The 19,130-nt window shown below is 44.3% G+C and overlaps 1 protein-coding gene across 6 annotated transcripts in view; it reads right to left on the bottom strand.

The window, feature by feature from the left end:
* Positions 1–19,130, bottom strand: part of LOC135508360 (myelin transcription factor 1-like protein) — a 193,697-nt gene that overhangs the window by 80,446 nt on the left and 94,121 nt on the right. For 2 of the 6 annotated variants that reach the window (XM_064928484.1, XM_064928485.1), the window contains one exon: positions 2,134–2,322. The exons of the other annotated variants lie outside the window; for them this stretch is intronic. In XM_064928484.1, coding sequence (XP_064784556.1) covers positions 2,134–2,322 — 189 coding nt within the window. The remainder of the gene's footprint in view (positions 1–2,133; positions 2,323–19,130) is intronic. 6 annotated transcript variants of the gene reach the window in all.

Here is a 19,130-nt window from a genome sequence, read left to right as displayed (position 1 = left end):
TTGATGTGTCTCCTGCGGGAGGTAGGGAGTGCGGGGGAACAGGCAGGCAGGGGGAGTAAACACCACCTGTTTACCACTTGCTAGCTAACGCTAGGCTAGAGCAGAGCTAGGTACTGGAGCTGGCCTGACTGACTGTCATAATAACACACCACCAAACAAAGAGGAGGAAAACACAAAGGGAAAAAAGAAACAAATGGCAGAGGAAGAAAGGGTTGAGGGGGATACAGGAGAGTGCCAGAGTAAATTTGAGGGGCTGGGTTTTGAAACGTGTTTGAAGGTTTCTTATGTTGTTTTATAGGTTGAGTTTTTCTGATAACGTGGTTATTACAAAAAAGAGAGAGATGGGAAACCCAGTGCTGTAGTTGACTGAAAACCAGGGGGAGCTGACGCCACTATATTTTATTCAATAATGGCAGTGGTTACACGATGCAAAGAAAAACAAGTGGATTAAATACATTAACAAAGATTATTACTTAAAAAAAATATTGAACCCCTGAAAAACAAGTCCCCAGAGAGCCAGTCCACTTCACCTCTTTTTGTTCTGCCCCACACGCCTGCTCCCCCTTTCCTTTTGGAAAATAAAGCTCCCAATTAGATATGTAAATGTTCATTTCAGAGACAGATACTCCACAGAGGGGGGTTGATGGCATGGAGGTGATGTGGCACATTATGATTAATGTGACCTTATCTGGATTTGCACAAGGAGGCAGTAGGGTAGCTGAGCTGGAGGTGGCGGAGGTGGAGGGGTGTAGGGGTGTAGGGATGCGGTGGTGGAGGTGGAGATGGTGGAGGAGGCAGGGGGGTAGCTGAGCTGGAGGTGGTGGAGGTGGAGGGGTGTAGGGGTGTAGGGATGCAGTGGTGGAGGTGGAGATGGTGGAGGAGGCAGGGGGGTAGCTGAGCTGGAGGTGGCGGAGGTGGAGGGGTGTAGGGGTGTAGGGATGCGGTGGTGGAGGGGAGATGGTGGAGGAGGCAGGGGGTAGCTGAGCTGGAGGTGGCGGAGGTGGAGGGGTGTAGGGATGCGGTGGTGGAGGGGGAGATGGTGGAGGAGGCAGGGGGGTAGCTGAGCTGGAGGTGGCGGAGGTGGAGGGGTGTAGGGGTGTAGGGATGCGGTGGTGGCGGGGGAGATGGTGGAGGAGGCAGGGGTGTAGCTGAGCTGGAGGTGGCGGAGGTGGAGGGGTGTAGGGGTGTAGGGATGCGGTGGTGGAGGGGGAGATGGTGGAGGAGGCAGGGGGTAGCTGAGCTGGAGGTGGCGGCAGTGTAGTGGTGTAGGGGTGGAGGGATGCGGTGGTGGAGGGGGAGATGGTGGAGGAGGCAGGGGTGGATGGGGTAGAGATGGAGGGGAGGGGGTGGGGGTGGGGGTGGGGGTGGAGGGGGGTGCTACTTGATCACATCACCCTGTTCTCTACTCTTTTATCGGGCCAGCCCATACCCCCCCCCCTCTCTCTCTCTCTCACACATCTCATACTTCTCTCCCCTTCCCTCTCCCTCTTTCGTTTTTCCTCTCCTTCTTTTCTTAACAATACACCTTTCCCTCTCTCCCCCTCTCACTCTGCCAGGCTTCTAGGTGCAATGTTCCTGTGTCGCCCCACCACTACCTGGCTTCATTCCAATGCTTTAAGTGAGTGCTATCTGTCAAGGCATGAATAATACAGCCCCAAGGCTGGTGGAAGGCTGGCGGAATCCAAATGAGCTATACATCAGGAAGAAAGCAGTCGACTTTAGCTCCAGAACACGCTCCCACCAAGACAGGCAATTACTCATCCCCAGCTGCAGCCATGGCAATCACTATCACAACCCCTGCACCCCATACACCCCACCACTACCACCCAAAAATGAGCTCCTCATCACCACCACCCCACCACCCCACCCCAAAGCCATCATACATATATATATATATAGGTGGAGGTGTATACATACAGTACCAGTCAAAATTTTGGACACACCTACTCATTGAAGGGTTGTTCTACATAGTGAAGACATCAAAACTATGAATCATGGGATCTACATGAATATATGGGATCATCTAGTAACCAAAAAAGTGTTAAACAAATCAAAATATATTTTAGATACTTCAAAGTAGCCACCCTACCCACACACTTGGTATTCTCTCAACCAGCTAAATGAGGTAGTCACCTGGAATGCTTTTCCAATCGTCTTGAAGGATCTCCCACATAAAATGAGCACTTATTGGCTGCTTTTCCTTCACTCTGCAGTCCAATTGGGTTGAGGTCGGGTGATTGTGGAGGCCAAGACATCTGATGCAGAACTCCATAACTCTCCTTCTTGGCCAAATAACCTGGAGGTGAGTTTCGGGTCACTGTCCTGTTGAAAAACAAATGATGATCCCACTAAGCACAAACCAGATGGGAAGGTGTATCGCTGCAGAATGCTGTGGTAGCCATGCTGGTTAAGCACGACTTGAATTTTAAATAAATCACAGACAGTGTCACCATCAAGGCACCCCCACACCATCACACCTCCTCCTCCTCCATGCTTCATGGTGGGAACCACACATGCGGAGATCATCTGTTCACATACTCTGCATCTCACAAAGACACAAATTTGGACTCATCAGACCAAAGCACAGATTTCCACCGGTCGAGTGTCCATTGCTAGTGTTTCTTGGCCCAAGCAAGTCTCTTCTTATTATTGATGTTTCATAACTGAAAGGTTGCAAGTTCAAATCCCAGAGCTGACAAGGTACAAATCTGTCGTTCTACCCCTGAACAGGCAGTTAACCCACTGTTCCTAGGCCGTCATTGAAAATAAGAATTTGTTCTTAACTGACTTGCCTAGTTAAATAAAGGAAAAATAAGAAAATAAAATTCACGCAGTCTCCTCTGAACAGTTGATGTTGAGATGTGTCTGTAACTTGAACTCTGTGGAGCATTTATTTAGCCTGCAATTTCTGAGGCTGGTAACTCTAATGAACTGATCCTCTCCAGCAGAGGTAACTCTGGGTCTTACTTTCCTGTGGTGGTCCTCATGAGAGCCAGTTTCATCATAGCGCTTGATGGTTTTTGAAACTGCACTTGAAGAAACTTAGAAGGCAAGCATCCCAGAGTCTCCGCCTCTTTGCCCTTGACATTGAGAGTGTTATTTTGTGGGTATTATTTAATGAAGCTGCCAGTTGAGGTGTCTGTTTCTCAAACTAAACACTCTAATGTACTTGTCCTCTTGCACAGTTGTGTACCAGGGCCTCCCACTCCTCTTTCTATTCTGGTTAGGGCCAGTTTGCGCTGTTCTGTGACGGGAGTAGTACATTGTATGAGATCTTCAGTTTCTTGGCAATTTCTTGCATGGAATAGCATTCATTTCTCCGAACAAGAATAGACTGATGAGTTTTAGAAGAAAGTTATTTGATTCTAGCCATTTTGAGCCTTTTGAACCCACAAATGCTGATGCTTCAGATACTCGACTAGCCTAAAGAAGGTCCGTTTTATTGCTTCTTTAACCAGGACAACTGTGCTAACGTAATTGCAAAAGGGTTTTCTATTAATCAATTAGCTTTTCAAATGATAAACTTGGATTAGCTAACACAACATGCAATTGGAACACAAGAGTGATGGTTGGAGAGAGTTATAGGCAGAGAGACAGAGAGGTCACGATCAGATGAGCTCCTGCATTTTTCAGCATTTTCTTTAAAAAAGATAGATTTAGAGTTAGATAAACTTGGATTTTTTGTCAGGAACACATACTGGATTCTACCCTCTACAACATAACCCCCACTTCAAATCAAAACCTAAAACCTACAACCTGATTTTGGACGGAATTACGGAATCACCTGGAAGGTTCACAACTACCAAGATTTATTTCTCTATACAGCAAATTCTCTGGAAAACAACAGAAACCTGAAAACCCCATCCAACCTGGAACTGAGTGAGTAATGCTTAGTCCGAAACTATATTTTAAAAGCCAAAAGCCAAGAAGAAAAATACACAACATTACTTTATAAGGACTGAATTCTAACATAATTCTGCCAAGCTTGATACAGCTTCAACTAGCACTGACGTGTCAAGTGAGAGGTGTCAAAGCCCATTAGCCCAACAATGGCAGGAGAGTCACACAGTCTACCCCAACCAAATGGAGAGGCCTTAGAGGCTCCCTCCCGCTGTTCAGAGGTAATTAAAATACAGTACCCTTTGCATGTAAAGAATGATAAGTCAAGAAAAGACTACAAAATGAAGCTCCTTATGGAAAATCAAGAGACACTTTTTGCTGACTATTACAAAAATGGGAACATCAGCAACCTTATCTTCCACACAAACCATCCCCTGGCATGGCACAGTGCTATATTAGCACACTACCCCTTTGTTAAGAGAGGGGGGGTTAACGAGGGCTGGAAACTCAGAATACTTGATAACGAGGACTCTGAGTCAAGTAATATTAATATCTATAAGTCCGGAACAGTGATGGTACAGAGTAACCCCAAACAGTTTCAGCTGGACTTTCACCTAATCAAAGAATTAGCCCAGCAGGAGAAGCTCTCCCTTGATAAAGATACCCCCACACCGAGCGGGTCAGACCAGACCTCTTCACTATGTAACCCCACAGACGAGCAACCCCCAGCGGAGAGTCAACCTCCCAGCACAGATTACCACTCCCTCATTGAAATGAAGGACAAATTCACCCAGCTGGAGATAAGGCAGGTGGAGCTGGAACAGCAGGTGATTACACTTCAGTCAGCACAGACTCAGACAACAGCCCAGCACAACAACAGCCCCTTAACCAGACCAGGAGAGCTGGAGGTGGACAGAGACATATCTGCACTTTGGACAGTGGTGAGACAAATACAACAGGAGAAAGAGGAGCAGAACAGAACACTAGAGGAGAGTATCAGACTGCTGGTGGAGGAGAGGTTGAGGGGGATGGAGGAGAGGGTGAGGGGGATGGAGGAGAGGTTGAGGGGAACGGCGTGTGACAGAGAACAACCCACTAGAGAGGTGGCCACCCCCACAGAGAAGCAAGCAGAACAGCCCACCTCAGCACCCAACAAAAGTCTCGACACCACAGCAGAACAGACAAATGAAGAACCCCAAGCCCGCCGGCTCTCACCCCCTCTGAGCACCCCCCCCCTGTCAGCCACCCTGATAGCCCTTCTGATAACCCCCCCCACACCCACTGAGGACAAACACAAGACACAGATTGTACTACTTATGGACTCAAATGGGAAATATATAGAAGAAAAAAAACTTTTTCCCAAACACAGTGTGTCTAAACTCTGGTGTCCAAACACCCAGAGCGCCCTAGACCTTCTGTCTGAGGCCAAACTAGGCTCACCCAGCCACATAATAATACACACAGGCACAAACGACCTGAGGGCACAACAGGAAAGAGTGGCCACAGCACTGAAGGGAGTGATTGAAAAGGCTTCTTCTACTTTCCCCAACGCACAAGTGGTTATCTCCACCCTGCTACCACAAAAAGACTTCCACCCTGCCACAATACAGCGGGTAAACGCAAGTATTTCCCGTGACTGTGCCTCAAAACCAAACGTTTTCCTGGCCCACCACTCCACCCTGGACTTGAACAGCCTCTATGACCAGGTCCACCTCTACAAGGCAGCAGTGCCCATCTTTGCCCGAACTCTAAAGGACATCGCTCTCAAACGTATCCCCAACACTTCACACAGGAGCAACAGATCAATAGACACCCCACCCAGACCAGCGAGACACCCTCCCAGACCTGCAGGACCCCCCCTGGACCTACACATAGAGGACCCACGCCAAGAGGAATTACATCCAGACCACCGCACACCCAGACACATCCACACCCCTACCCCCACCAATCAACACCCCCACGTCAACCATGCCCACACCCCATTTAGGCCCCCTCAGATCAGACCTATGCCACTCCTGCCCACCCCATGCACCCCACCCCCGCAAAGAGGGCCTCAACATGGAAGCCACACATACGCCCAGGTAGTGAGCGGGCAAACAGTCCCAACCCCCACTCTCACACTCGCCCAAGCCAATGGCATGTACCAGATGCTCAGCAGGCTCTGCTCACACTTACTGGCCTGAGGCCAAACCATGACCAACAACATTGGACACTTTATGGAACAAAAAGCCTTTACTATCTCATCCTGGAATATCCAAGGCCTGAGGTCATCTGCCTTTGGCCTGAAGAGCAGAAATCCGGACTTCACCAAAGAAATCGGTAATACAGACATTGTCATCCTGCAAGAAACCTGGTATAGAGGAGACAGACCCACTGGATGCCCTCTAGGTTACAGAGAGCTGGTAGTTCCATCCACCAAACTACCAGGTGTGAAACAGGGAAGGGACTCGGGGGGTATGCTAATTTGGTATAGAGCAGACCTAACTCACTCCATTAAATTAATCAAAACAGGAACATTCTACATTTGGCTAGAAATTCAAAAGGAAATTATCCTAACTGAGAAAAATGTCCTCCTGTGTGCTACCTATATCCCACCACTAGAATCCCCATATTTTAATGAAGACAGCTTCTCCATCCTGGAGGGGGAAATCAATCATTTCCAGGCCCAGGGACATGTACTAGTCTGTGGCGACCTAAATGCCAGAACCGGACAAGAACCTGACACCCTCAGCACACAGGGGGACAAACACCTGCCTGGAGGTGACAGCATTCCCTCCCCCGTATGCCCCCCTAGGCACAACTATGACAACATAACCAACAAAAACGGGTCACAACTCCTGCAGCTCTGTCGCACGCTGGGTATGTACATAGTCAATGGTAGGCTTCGAGGGGACTCCTATGGTAGGTACACCTATAGCTCATCTCTTGGCAGTAGTACTGTAGACTACTTTATCACTGACCTCAACCCAGAGTCTCTCAGAGCGTTCACAGTCAGCCCACTGACACCCCTATCAGACCACAGCAAAATCACAGTCTACCTAAACAGAGCAATACTCAATCATGAGGCATCAAAGCCAAAGGAACTGAGTAACATTAAGAAATGCTATAGATGGAAGGAATGCAGTTTGGAAACCTACCAAAAAACAATTAGGCAACAACAAATTCAATCCCTTTTAGACAATTTCTTGGGTAAAACGTTCCACTGTAATAGTGAAGGTGTAAACTTGGCAGTAGAAAATCTTAACAGTATATTTGACCTCTCAGCTTCCCTATCAAATCTAAAAATCTCAAATAGAAAACCGAAGAAAATTAACAACAATGACAAATGGTTTGATGAAGAATGCAAAAATCTAAGAAAGAAATTGAGAAACCTGTCCAACCAAAAACATAGAGACCCAGAAAACCTGAGTCTACGCCTTCACTATGGTGAATCACTAAAACAATACAGAAATACACTACGGAAAAAGAAGGAACAGCATGTCAGAAATCAGCTCAATGTAATTGAAGAATCCATAGACTCTAACCACTTCTGGGAAAATTGGAAAATACTAAACAAACAACAACACGAAGAATTATCTATCCAAAATGGAGATGTATGGGTAAACCACTTCTCCAATCTTTTTGGCTCTATAACAAAGAATAAAGAGCAAAAACATATACATGATCAAATACAGATCTTAGAATCAACTATTAAAGACTACCAGAACCCACTGGATTCTCCAATTACATTGAATGAGTTACAGGACAAAATAAAAACCCTCCAACCCAAAAAGGCCTGTGGTGTTGATGGTATCCTCAATGAAATGATCAAATATACAGACAACAAATTCCAATTGGCTATACTAAAACTCTTTAACATCATCCTTAGCTCTGGCATCTTCCCCAATATTTGGAACCAAGGACTGATCACCCCAATCCACAAAAATGGAGACAAATTTGACCCCAATAACTACCGTGGAATATGCGTCAACAGTAACCTTGGGAAAATCCTCTGCATTATCATTGTACTGAGCAAATGTCAAATTGGCTTTTTACCAAATTACCGTACAACAGACCATGTATTCACCCTGCACACCCTAATTGACAACCAAACAAACCAAAACAAAGGCAAAGTCTTCTCATGCTTTGTTGATTTCAAAAAAGCCTTCGACTCAATTTGGCATGAGGGTCTGCTATACAAACTGATGGAAAGTGGTGTTGGGGGTAAAACATATGACATCATAAAATCCATGTACACAAACAACAAGTGTGCGGTTAAAATTGGCAAAAAACACACACATTTCTTCACACAGGGTCGTGGGGTTAGACAGGGATGCAGCTTAAGCCCCACCCTCTTCAACATATATATCAACGAACTGGCGCGGGCACTAGAAAAGTCTGCAGCACCCGGCCTCACCCTACTAGAATCTGAAGTCAAATGTCTGCTGTTTGCTGATGATCTGGTGCTTCTGTCACCAACCAAGGAGGGCCTACAGCAGCACCTAGATCTTATGCACAGATTCTGTCAGACCTGGGCCCTGACAGTAAATCTCAGTAAGACCAAAATAATGGTGTTCCAAAAAGGTCCAGTCACCAGGACCACAAATACAAATTCCATCTCGACACTGTTGCCCTAGAGCACACAAAAAACTATACATACCTTGGCCTAAACATCAGTGCCACAGGTAACTTCCACAAAGCTGTGAACGATCTGAGAGACAAGGCAAGAAGGGCATTCTATGCCATCAAAAGGAACATAAATTTCAACATACCAATTAGGATTTGGCTAAAAATACTTGAATCAGTCATAGAGCCCATTGCCCTTTATGGTTGTGAGGTCTGGGGTCCGCTCACCAACCAAGACTTTACAAAATGGGACAAACCCCAAATTGAGACTCTGCACGCAGAATTCTGCAAAAATGTCCTCCGTGTACAACGTAGAACACCAAATAATGCATGCAGAGCAGAATTAGGCCGATACCCACTAATTATCAAAATCCAGAAAAGAGCTGTTAAATTCTATAACCACCTAAAAGGAAGCGATTCCCAAACCTTCCACAACAAAGCCATCACCTACAGAGAGATGAACCTGGAGAAGAGTCCCCTAAGCAAGCTGGTCCTGGGGCTCTGTTCACAAACACACCCTACAGAGCCCCATGACAGCAGCACAATTAGACCCAACCAAATCATGAGAAAACAAAAAGATAATTACTTGACACATTGGAAAGAATTAACAAAAAAACAGAGCAAACTAGAATGCTATTTGGCCCTACACAGAGAGTACACAGTGGCAGAATACCTGACCACTGTGACTGACCCAAAATTAAGGAAAGCTTTGACTATGTACAGACTCAGCGAGCATAGCCTTGCTATTGAGAAAGGCCGCCGTAGGCAGACATGGCTCTCAAGAGCAGACAGGCTATGTGCTCACTGCCCACAAAATGAGGTGGAAACTGAGCTGCACTTCCTAACCTCCTGCCCAATGTATGACCATATTAGAGAGACATATTTCCCTCAGATTACACAGATCCACAAAGAATTCGAAAACAAATCCAATTTTGAAAAACTCCCATATCTACTGGGTGAAATTCCACAGTGTGCCATCAGAGCAGCAAGATTTGTGACCTGTTGCCTCAAGAAAAGGGCAACCAGTGAGGAACAAACACCATTGTAAATACAACCCATATCTATGCTTATTTATTTTATCTTGTGTCCTTTACCATTTGTACCTTGTAAAAACACTGTAATATATATATAATATGACATTTGTAATGTCTTTATTGTTTTGAAACTTCTGTATGTGTGATGTCTACTGTTAATTTTTATTGTTTACCTTACTTGCTTTGGCAATGTTAACACATGTTTCCCATGCCAATAAAGCCCCTTGAATTGAATTGAATTGATAATGGGTCTCTGTACGCCTATGTAGATATTCCGTAAAAAAATCAGCCGTTTCCAGTTACAATAGTAATTTACAACATTAACAATGTCTACACTGTAATTTGGATCAACTTGATGTTATTTTAATGGACAAAAAAATGTATTTTCTTTCAAAAACAAGGATATTTCGAAGTGACGCCAAACTTTTGAACGGTAGTGTTATATGTGTGTGTGTATATATACAGTTTACATGTAAAACACTGAACAATGCAACATGTAAAGTTTTATGCACAAAAAGCATATTTCTCTCAAATTTTGTGCGCAAATCTGTTTCCATCCCTGTTTGTGAGCATTTCTCCTTCGCCAAGATCATCCTTCCTTCACTAACAGGTATTTAAAAATAAAAAAAATAGATAAATACCTTATTTACAGAAGTATTCAGACACTTTGTTATATGTGATTCGAAATTGAGCTCGGGTGCATCCTGTTTCTATTGATCGTCCTTGAGATGTTTCTACAACTTGATTGGAGTCCACCTGTGGTAAATTCAATTGATTGGACATTATTTGGAAAAGCCCACACCTGTCAATATGAGGTTACACAGTTTACAGTGCATGTCAGAGCAAAAGGTTGAAGGAATTGTCCGTAGAGCTCTGAGACAGGATTTTGCAGAGAATTAGATCTGGGGAAGGGTTACAAAAAATGTCTGCAGCATTGAAGGTCCCCAAGAACACAGTGGCTTCCGTCATTCTTAAAGGGAAGAAGTTTGGAACCACCAAGACTCTTCCTAGAGCTGGCCGCCCGTTCAAACTGAGCAATTGGGGGAGAAGGGCCTTGGTCCGGGAGGTGACCAAGAACCTGCAGCACTCCACCAATCAGGCCTTTATGGTAGAGTGGCCAGAAGGAAGCCACTCCTAAGTAAAGGCACATGACAGCCTGCTTGGAGTTTGCCAAAAGGCACCTAAAGACTCTCAGACCATGAGAAACAAGATTCTCTGGTCTGATGAAACCAAGATTGAACTCTTTGGCCTGAATGCCAAGCGTCACGTCTGAAGGAATCCTGGCACTATCTCCACGGTGAAGCATGGTGGTCGCAGCTGTGGGGATGTTTTTCAGCGGTAGGGACTGTGAGACTAGTCAGGATCGAGTTAAAGATGAACTGAGCAAAGTACAGATTGATCCTTGATGAAAACCTGCTCCAGAGCACCGAGGACCTCAGACTTTGTGAACGTTCACCTTCTAACAGGACAACGACCCTAAGCACACAGCCAAGACAACACAGGAGTAGCTTCGGAACAACTCTTTGAATGTCCTTGAGTGGCACATCCAGGTCCCGGACTTGAACCCAATCAAACATCTCTGAAGAGACCTGAAAATAGCTGTGCAGCAATACTCCCCATCCAACCTGACAGAGGTTGAGAGGATCTGCAGAGAAGTTTGGGAGAAACTCCCCAAATAAAGGTGTGCCAAGCTTGTAACATCATACCAAAGAAGACTCAAGGCTGTAGTTGCTGCCAAAGATGCTTCAACAAAGTTCTGAGAAAAGGGTCTCAATACTTATGTAAATATAATAGTTCAGTTGTTATTATACATACATTTGCGAAAATGTAAAAAAATATATTTTTGCTTTATCACCATTTATAAAATAAGGCTGTAACCTAACAACATGTGGAAAAAGTCAAGGGGTCTGAATACTTTTTATTTATGGGGTGGGAACCCTGCGCTAGGTAACGTCTCCAAGGTAGTAATAGTCACGAAGGCCTTTAGGGAGTGAACAGTGTTTCAGTAGGCACTGTGCTTCTTGATATCCTGCTTTCCAAATATGGAGGATGGTTTTGTAGGGTGTGAGATAATGAGGGACAGTTAGAGATGATCTACAGATGTAGGATCTTTAATTTGATCACTCCTTTGTTTCTGAGAATTTTTCTGCATCCCAGTACTTTGTGATTTACATCAATTCTATGAAACCCACAAAAACCCAGTTAAATCAACAGTATTGCACTTTTCATGTAGCCTACTTTTGGCCAGCTAATAGCCTTACCACCAATCAAGTAACATTATGGAAATAATGTTTGAATCCTGTTGCTTCCGGATTCTTTTTCTGTGACAATATAGGTCAAATTAAGATCCTAAATCTGTTACAGTGTCTTATTAACAAATAATAACACCAGTCATTTGCTTGTTACCACGGCTGCCATCAATTATTCACAATTCACAGATTTACTCATCATTCATTTATTGAGCATCTTGTGCTGCCCAGAAACTAGTTCCCTCTTTGTGTGTGTGTGTGTGTGTGTGTGTGTGTGTGTGTGTGTGTGTGTGTGTGTGTGTGTGTGTGTGTGTGTGTGTGTGTGTGTGTGTGTGTGTGTGTGTGTCGGTCGGTCGGTACGTGTGTGTAGGTATGTGTGTGTATACATGTGTGTGCTATCTCAGAGGACTGAATATGGCCTATTTCTGTTGAATAAAATATAATAATTTCAAGCCTTGCTGACATTTGTATATCAAATAAAATCAAATGTTATTTGTCACAAGCACCGTATACAACAGGTGACCTTACAGTGAAATGCTTACAGTACTTACAAGCCCATAACCAACCATGCAGTTTTAAGGAAAAACCCCCAAACAAGTAAGAGAAAAGAAATCCAAATAATTAAAGAGCAGCAGTAAATTATAATAGCGTGGCTATATACAGGGGTGCCGGTACAGAGTCAATGAGCGGAAGCACCGGAGTCGAAGTAATTGAGGTAATATGTACATTTAGGCAGAGTTATTAAAGTGATTATGAATAGATAATAACGGAGAGTAGCAGCAACGTAGGGGGGGGCAATTCAAAAAGTCTGGGTAGCCATTTTATTATCTGTTCAGGAGTCATATGGCTTGGGGGTAGAAGCTGTTTAGAAGCCTCTTGGACCTAGATTTGGCGTAATGCTTGCTGTGCAGTCGCAGAGAGAACAGTCTATGACAAGGGTGGCTGGTATATTTGACCATTTTTAGGGCCTTCCTCTTACACCACCTGGTATAGAGGTCCAGGATAGCAGGAAGCTTGGCCCGGTGATGTACTGGGCCGTATGCACTACCCTTTGTACTGCTTTTAGTCAGAGGCTGAGCAGTTGACATACCAGGCAGTGATGCAACCAGTGCTCTCGATGGTGCAGCTGTAGAACCTTTTGAGGATCTGAGGACCCATGCCAAATATTTTCAGTCTCCTGAGGGGAAATAGGTTTTGTCGTGCCCTCTACTCGACTGTCTTGGTGTGCTTGGACCATGTTAGTTTGTTGGTGATGTGGATGCCAATGAACTTGAAGTGCTCAACCTGCTCCACTACAGCCCGTCGATGAGAATGGGGACGTGTTCGGTCCTCCTTTTACTGTAGTCCACAATCATCTCTTTTGTCTTGATAATGTTGAGGGAGAGGTTGTTGTCCTTGCACCACATGGTCAGGTCTCTGAACTCCTCCCTATATGCTGTCTCATCATTGTCGGTGAACAGGCCTACCACTGTTGTGTCATCGGCAAACTTAATGATGGTGTTGGAGTCATGCCTGGCCGTGCAGTCATGCGTGAACAGGGAGTACAGGAGGGAACTGAGCACGCACCCCTGAGGGGCCCCCGTGTTGAGGATCAGCGTGGTGGATGGCACAATGGTGTTGAACCCTGAGCTGTAGTCAATGTATAGCATTCTCAGTTAGGTGTTCCTTTTGTCCAGGTGTGAAAGGAGAGTGTGGAGTGTAATAGAGATGGCACTGTCTTCACTGACATGTTCAACCTCTCCCTGTCTGAGTTTGTAATACCAACATGTTTCAACCAGACCACCATTGTCCCTGTGCGCAAGAACACTAAGGTAACCTGTCTAAATGACTACATACCCGTAGCACTCACGTCTGTAGCCATCAAATGCTTTGAAAGGCTGGTCATGGCTCACATCCACACCAACCTGTTAGAGATAGGGTGCAGTATTTCCCCTTTGGATGAATTGCGTGCCCATAGTGAACTGCATCAAAATCTGTCCTAAATTGCTAATATATGCATATTATTATTAATATTGGATAGAAAACACTCTGAGGTTTCTAAAACCATTTGAATTATGTCTGTGAGTATAACAGAACTCACAGGGCAGGCAATCTTCCAAACTAGTTTTGAAATCCTGAAAGTTGGGCAACTTTGACGTCATCGCCCCCTCCCTTCCCAACAAGTTATGGATCTGGAAACACTTCCTATGTCTTCCACTAGATGTCCTCATTCAGTAGAAAGTGTAATGGAGCATTTGCTGTGAGCTTTGACCTAATGGGAAGGAAAGTAGTAAGTGTCGCAAAAGATTTCCATGTGCTTGAGGCGCGTTTGCGTTCGAGTGCTTCGGCTGTTCCAATCAGCCCCAGATGAACATGAATGGTCCGGTTGGAATGCTATTCGATCTGTATGATTATAACATCCTGAAGATTGATTCTGCACTTAGTTTGACCAGTTTCGTCGACCTGTAATATGTAATTTGGAGGTTTTGATGCAAAGTTATCCTGGACCAGAAGTAATTTTTTGGGCATTTGAGCTGAAAGTGGTAGCAAATGCTGCTACTTGGACACTAGAATTGAACATTATGAAACAAAATGATTTATTGTTGAACTAGGACTCCTTGCACTACATTCTGATGGAAGATCATCAAAGGTAAGGGAATATTTATGTTGTAATTTTGTATTTCTGTTGACTCCAACATAGCGGAGAAATATTGTTACGTCTGAGAGCCGTCTCAGATTATTGCAATGTTAGGCTTTTTCCATAACGTTAAAAAAAATGTGACATAGCGGTTGCATTAAGAACCAGTGTATCTTTTTAATTATACGTAGAACATGTATCATTAGTCAAAGTTTATGATGAGTATTTCTGTTATCTGGCGTAGCTTTCTATAATTCCTCCGGACATTTTGGAGAATTTTCTGAACATGGCGTCAATGTAAACCGAGATTTGTGGATATAAAATGCATATTATCGAACAAAACATAAATGTACTGTGGAACATGTCATATGACTGTCATCTAATGAAGATTTTCAAGAGGTTAGTGAATTATTTATTTTTTAATCCTGCTTTTGTCAATATATATTTTGCTGGACAAAATGGCTACGTTTTTTCTTTGTTTTGGTGGTGGTCTAACATAAATATATGCAGTGTTTTCGCCGTAAAGCATTTAAAAAATCTGACACGCTGGGTAGATGAACAAGGTGTTCATCTTTCATTTGAGGTATTGGACTAGTGGTTAGAGCGTTGGATGAGTAACCAGAAGGTTGCAAGTTCAAACCCCCGACCTGACAAGGTACAAATCTGTCATTCTGCCCCTGAACAGGCAGTTAACCCACTGTTCCTAGGCCGTCATTGAAAATAAGAATTTGTTCTTAACTGACTTGCCTAGTTAAATAAAGGTAAAATAAAAATGTGTGGAGGTTAAATATTTCTAAGAATATTTTTGCATTCCCTGCGCCACCGTTTCAGCTGAACGGGGGGGTGGAGTTCCTGTAGGGGAACCCATAGCCTTAAATATATCTTCGTCCTGGTAATCCGTCTGGCTCTGAGGGCTTATGGATGTTGACCTGTTTAAATGTCTTACTCACATCGGCTGCAGAGAGCGTGATTATACAGTCGTCCGGAACAGCTGATGCTCTCATGCATGTTTCAATGTTACTTGCATCGAAGCGAGCATAGAAGTTATTTAGCTCATCTGGTAGGCTCGTGTCACTGGGCAGCTCGCGGCTGTGTTTCCCTGTGTAGTCTGTAATAGTTTGCAAGCCCTGCCACATCAGACGAGCATCGGAGCCGGTTTAGTACGATTCGATCTTAGTTCTGTATTGACGCTTTGCCTGTATGATGGTTCGTCTGAGGGAGTAGCGGGATTTCTTATAAGCTTCCGGGTTAGAGTCCGGCTTCTTGAATGCGGCAGCTCTACCCTTTAGCTCACTGTGAATGTTGCCTGTAATCCATGGCTTCTGGTTGGGGTATGTACTTACAGTCACTTTGGGGACGATGTCGTCGATGCACTTATTAATGAAGCCAGTGACTGATGTGGTGTACTCCTCAATGCCATCGGAGGAATCCCAGAATATATTCCAGTCCTGTAACTTGATCGAGTCACTGTTGCTTCCTGCTTTAATTTTAGCTTGTAAGCAGAAATCAGAAGGACAGAATTATGGTCAGATTTGCCAAATGAAGGATGAGGGAGAGCTTTGTATGCTTCTCTGTGTGTGGAGTAAAGGTGGTCTAGAGTTTATTTCCCTCTGGTTGCACATTTAACATACTTAATGAGGTAAAACTGACATAAGTTTGATTTAAGTCCCCGGCCACTAGGAGCGCCACCTCTGGATGAGCATTTTCATGTTTGTTTATGACGGTATACAGCTCATTGAGTGCGGTTTTAGTGCCAGCTTCTGTCTGTGGTGGTATGTATACATCTACGAAAAATACAGATGAAAACTCTCTCGGTAGAGAGTGTGGTATACAGATTATCATGAGATACTCGACCTCAAGCGAGCAAAACCCTGAGACTTCCTTAGATATCGTGCTTCAGCTGTTGTTTACAAATGTTCATAGGCCCCCGCCCCGTGTCTTACCAGAGGCTGTTCTATCCTGTCGATAGAGTGTAGAACCCGCCCAGCTGTATGTTATTAATGGCATTGTTCAGCCACGACTCGGTGAAACAAAAGATATTACAGTTTTTAATGTTCCGTTGGTAGGAAATACGTGCTTTCAGTTCGTCCCATTTATTTTCCAGCGATTGAATGTTAGCTAGCAGAACGGAGGGCAAAGGCAGATTAGCCACTCGTCGCCTGATCTTCACAAGGCACCCTGATCTCTTACCGCTAAATCTCAGTTTCCTTCCCCAACGAATGATGGGGATGAGGGCCTGTTCGGGATTTTGGAGTATATCCTTCCCATCCGACTCATTAAAGAAAAACTCTAAGTCCATTTCGAGCTGAGTAATCACTGTTTTGATGTCCAGAAGCTCTTTTCGGTCATAGTAGCAGCAACACAATGTAGCAGCAAAAGAAGTTACGAACAATGCAAAGGAACAAACAAATAGCACGGTTGGTTAAGAGCCAATAAAACAGCAGCCATCCCTTCAGGCGCCATCTTCCCTGATCACATATATCTTTCTATGCGTGGGAATACTTTGGAACTGATTTACTCATTTAAAATCACTAGGAGCTGATTTGCTGGCGGTTTCTTCACAGATAATTAATGCGTGATGAATTGCCCCCAAAAATTCAATGCATGCTCTCAGAGAAAAATAAACTGTAACTAACATATGTTTTTTTTTTACAAAACAGGAGGAAAAATACAATTTTAATTTATTTTTTTAGCAGCTAAGGGACTTTCATCAAATCCCTGTATGCCATGTTAACAGCATCAGCTATTAATGCTTTTTTTATGTCCAACAATAATTTTCTGGTGTTTTCAGAAAACTTGGGGGGCAAAATAAAATAACCCATGGGCCTCCAGTTAGGTAACCCAGGTGTATAGCCTGTGAGGTGTCACAGAGTGGGGACGCCTGTGGCCAGTCACACAGCCATTACTCTCTCCTTCCACTCACTAATTAGGCTTTGTAGCTTCTCCTTCCTTCACCCCTTTTTAGAGGGGCTGAAAAACAGCCTGGGATGAACTGAGAGCATTTATCTGACTTAATGACTCCACAGGGACCTGAAACAGGTTTACAGATCATCTCTCCATCCCCTCTCTCCTATCAGAGTGAAGGAGTAGGTATGAGAAGCAGATTGTTAGAAGATGTTCAGTTACACGGGTTATACTGGTACCCTGGCTGCTCCAGCATAGACACACAGTGGTGTGAAATCAGCACCATGTCGATTGTATTTCAGCCATGATGTCCTTGCTGATGAAATTGTTGGGTTTGAGTGGCTACTCAGGGAGGTTTGCTGCTCTAGACTGTGAAGAAGGCTATGTGTGTGCATGTGTGTCTTGGTAGAGACACACAGTTCTAGCCACTCTCCTCTCATATGAAGGGTCTGAGCTGTGTGATCTCTCTCACTCTAGGGCTCTCTCGCCTGTTATTGGAGGCTCTCCGAATTAGAGAGGCAGACAGGCACTCGAGGTGTGAGTGTGTGTGTGTGCGCGCATATGTGTGTGTGTGTGTTTGTGTGTGTGTGCGTGTGTGCGTGTGTGCGTGTGTACGTGCGTGCGAGCGTGCGCGAGTGTGTGTGTGCGTGCGTGCGAGCGTGCGTGAGTGTGTGCGTGTGTGTGTGCGTGTGTGTGTGTGTGTGTGTGTGCGTGTGTGGGTGTGTGTGCATGTGTATGGAATGTTTTTTTTGTCTTTCTGTTTATTACTAGGTGTGTGCAGAGGTGGTTAAATTGACAGTATTTGCAGAAATGTTCTACATACAGTGAAGTCGGAAGTTTACATACACTTAGGTCGGAGTCATTAAAACTCGTTTTTCAACCACTTCACAAATTTCTTGTTAGCAAACCATTGTTTTGCAAAGTCAGTTTGGACATCTAATTTTTCCAATAATTGTTTACAGACAAATTATTTAACTTATAATTCACTGTATCATAATTCCAGTGGGCCAGAAGTTTACATACACTAAGTTGAATGTGCCATTAAACAGCTTGGAAAATTCCAGAAAATTATGTCATGGCTTTAGAAGCTTCTGATATGCTAAATGACATATTTGAGTCAATTGGAGGTGGACCTGTAGATGTATTTCAAGGCCTACCTTCAAACTCAGTGCCTCTTTGCTTGAAATCATGGGAAAATAAAAAGAAATCAGCCAAGTCCTGAGAAAGAAAATTGTAGACCTCCACTAGTCTGGTTCATCATTGGGAGCAATTTCCAAATGCCTGAAGGTACCATGTTCATCTGTACAAACAAATAGTACGCAAGTATAAACACCATGGGACCATGCAGCTGTCATGCCACTCAGGAAGGAGTCGCATTCAGTCTCCTAGAGACGGACGTTCTTTGGTGCACAAATCAATCCCAGAACAACAGCAAAGGACCTTGTGAAGATGCTGGAGGAAACAGGTACAAAAGTATCTATATCCACAGTAAAACAAGTCCTATATCGACATTATCTGAAAGGCCGCTCAGCAAGGAAGAAGCAACTGCTCCAAAACTGCCATAAAACAGCCAGACTACGGTTTGCAACTGCACATGGGGACAAAGATCATACTTTTTGGAGAAATGTCCTCTGGTCTGAAGAAAGAAAAAAATAACTGTTTGGCCATAATGAACATCGTTATGATTGGAAGAAAAAGGTAGAGGCTTGCAAGCAAGAACACACACACCAAGAACACCATCCCGACCGTGATGCACGGGGGTGGTAGCATCATGTTGTGGGGGTGCTTTGTTGCAGGAGGGACTGGTGCACTTCACAAAATAGATGGCGTCATGAGGAAAGAAAATTATGTCGTATTGAAGCAACATCTCAAGACATCAGT

Source organism: Oncorhynchus masou, chromosome 21 (assembly GCF_036934945.1).
Source record: "Oncorhynchus masou masou isolate Uvic2021 chromosome 21, UVic_Omas_1.1, whole genome shotgun sequence".
Lineage (NCBI taxonomy): Eukaryota > Metazoa > Chordata > Actinopteri > Salmoniformes > Salmonidae > Oncorhynchus > Oncorhynchus masou.
The sequence above is the reverse complement of the archived record's forward strand: the minus strand, read 5'-3'. Positions and strand labels throughout refer to the sequence as shown.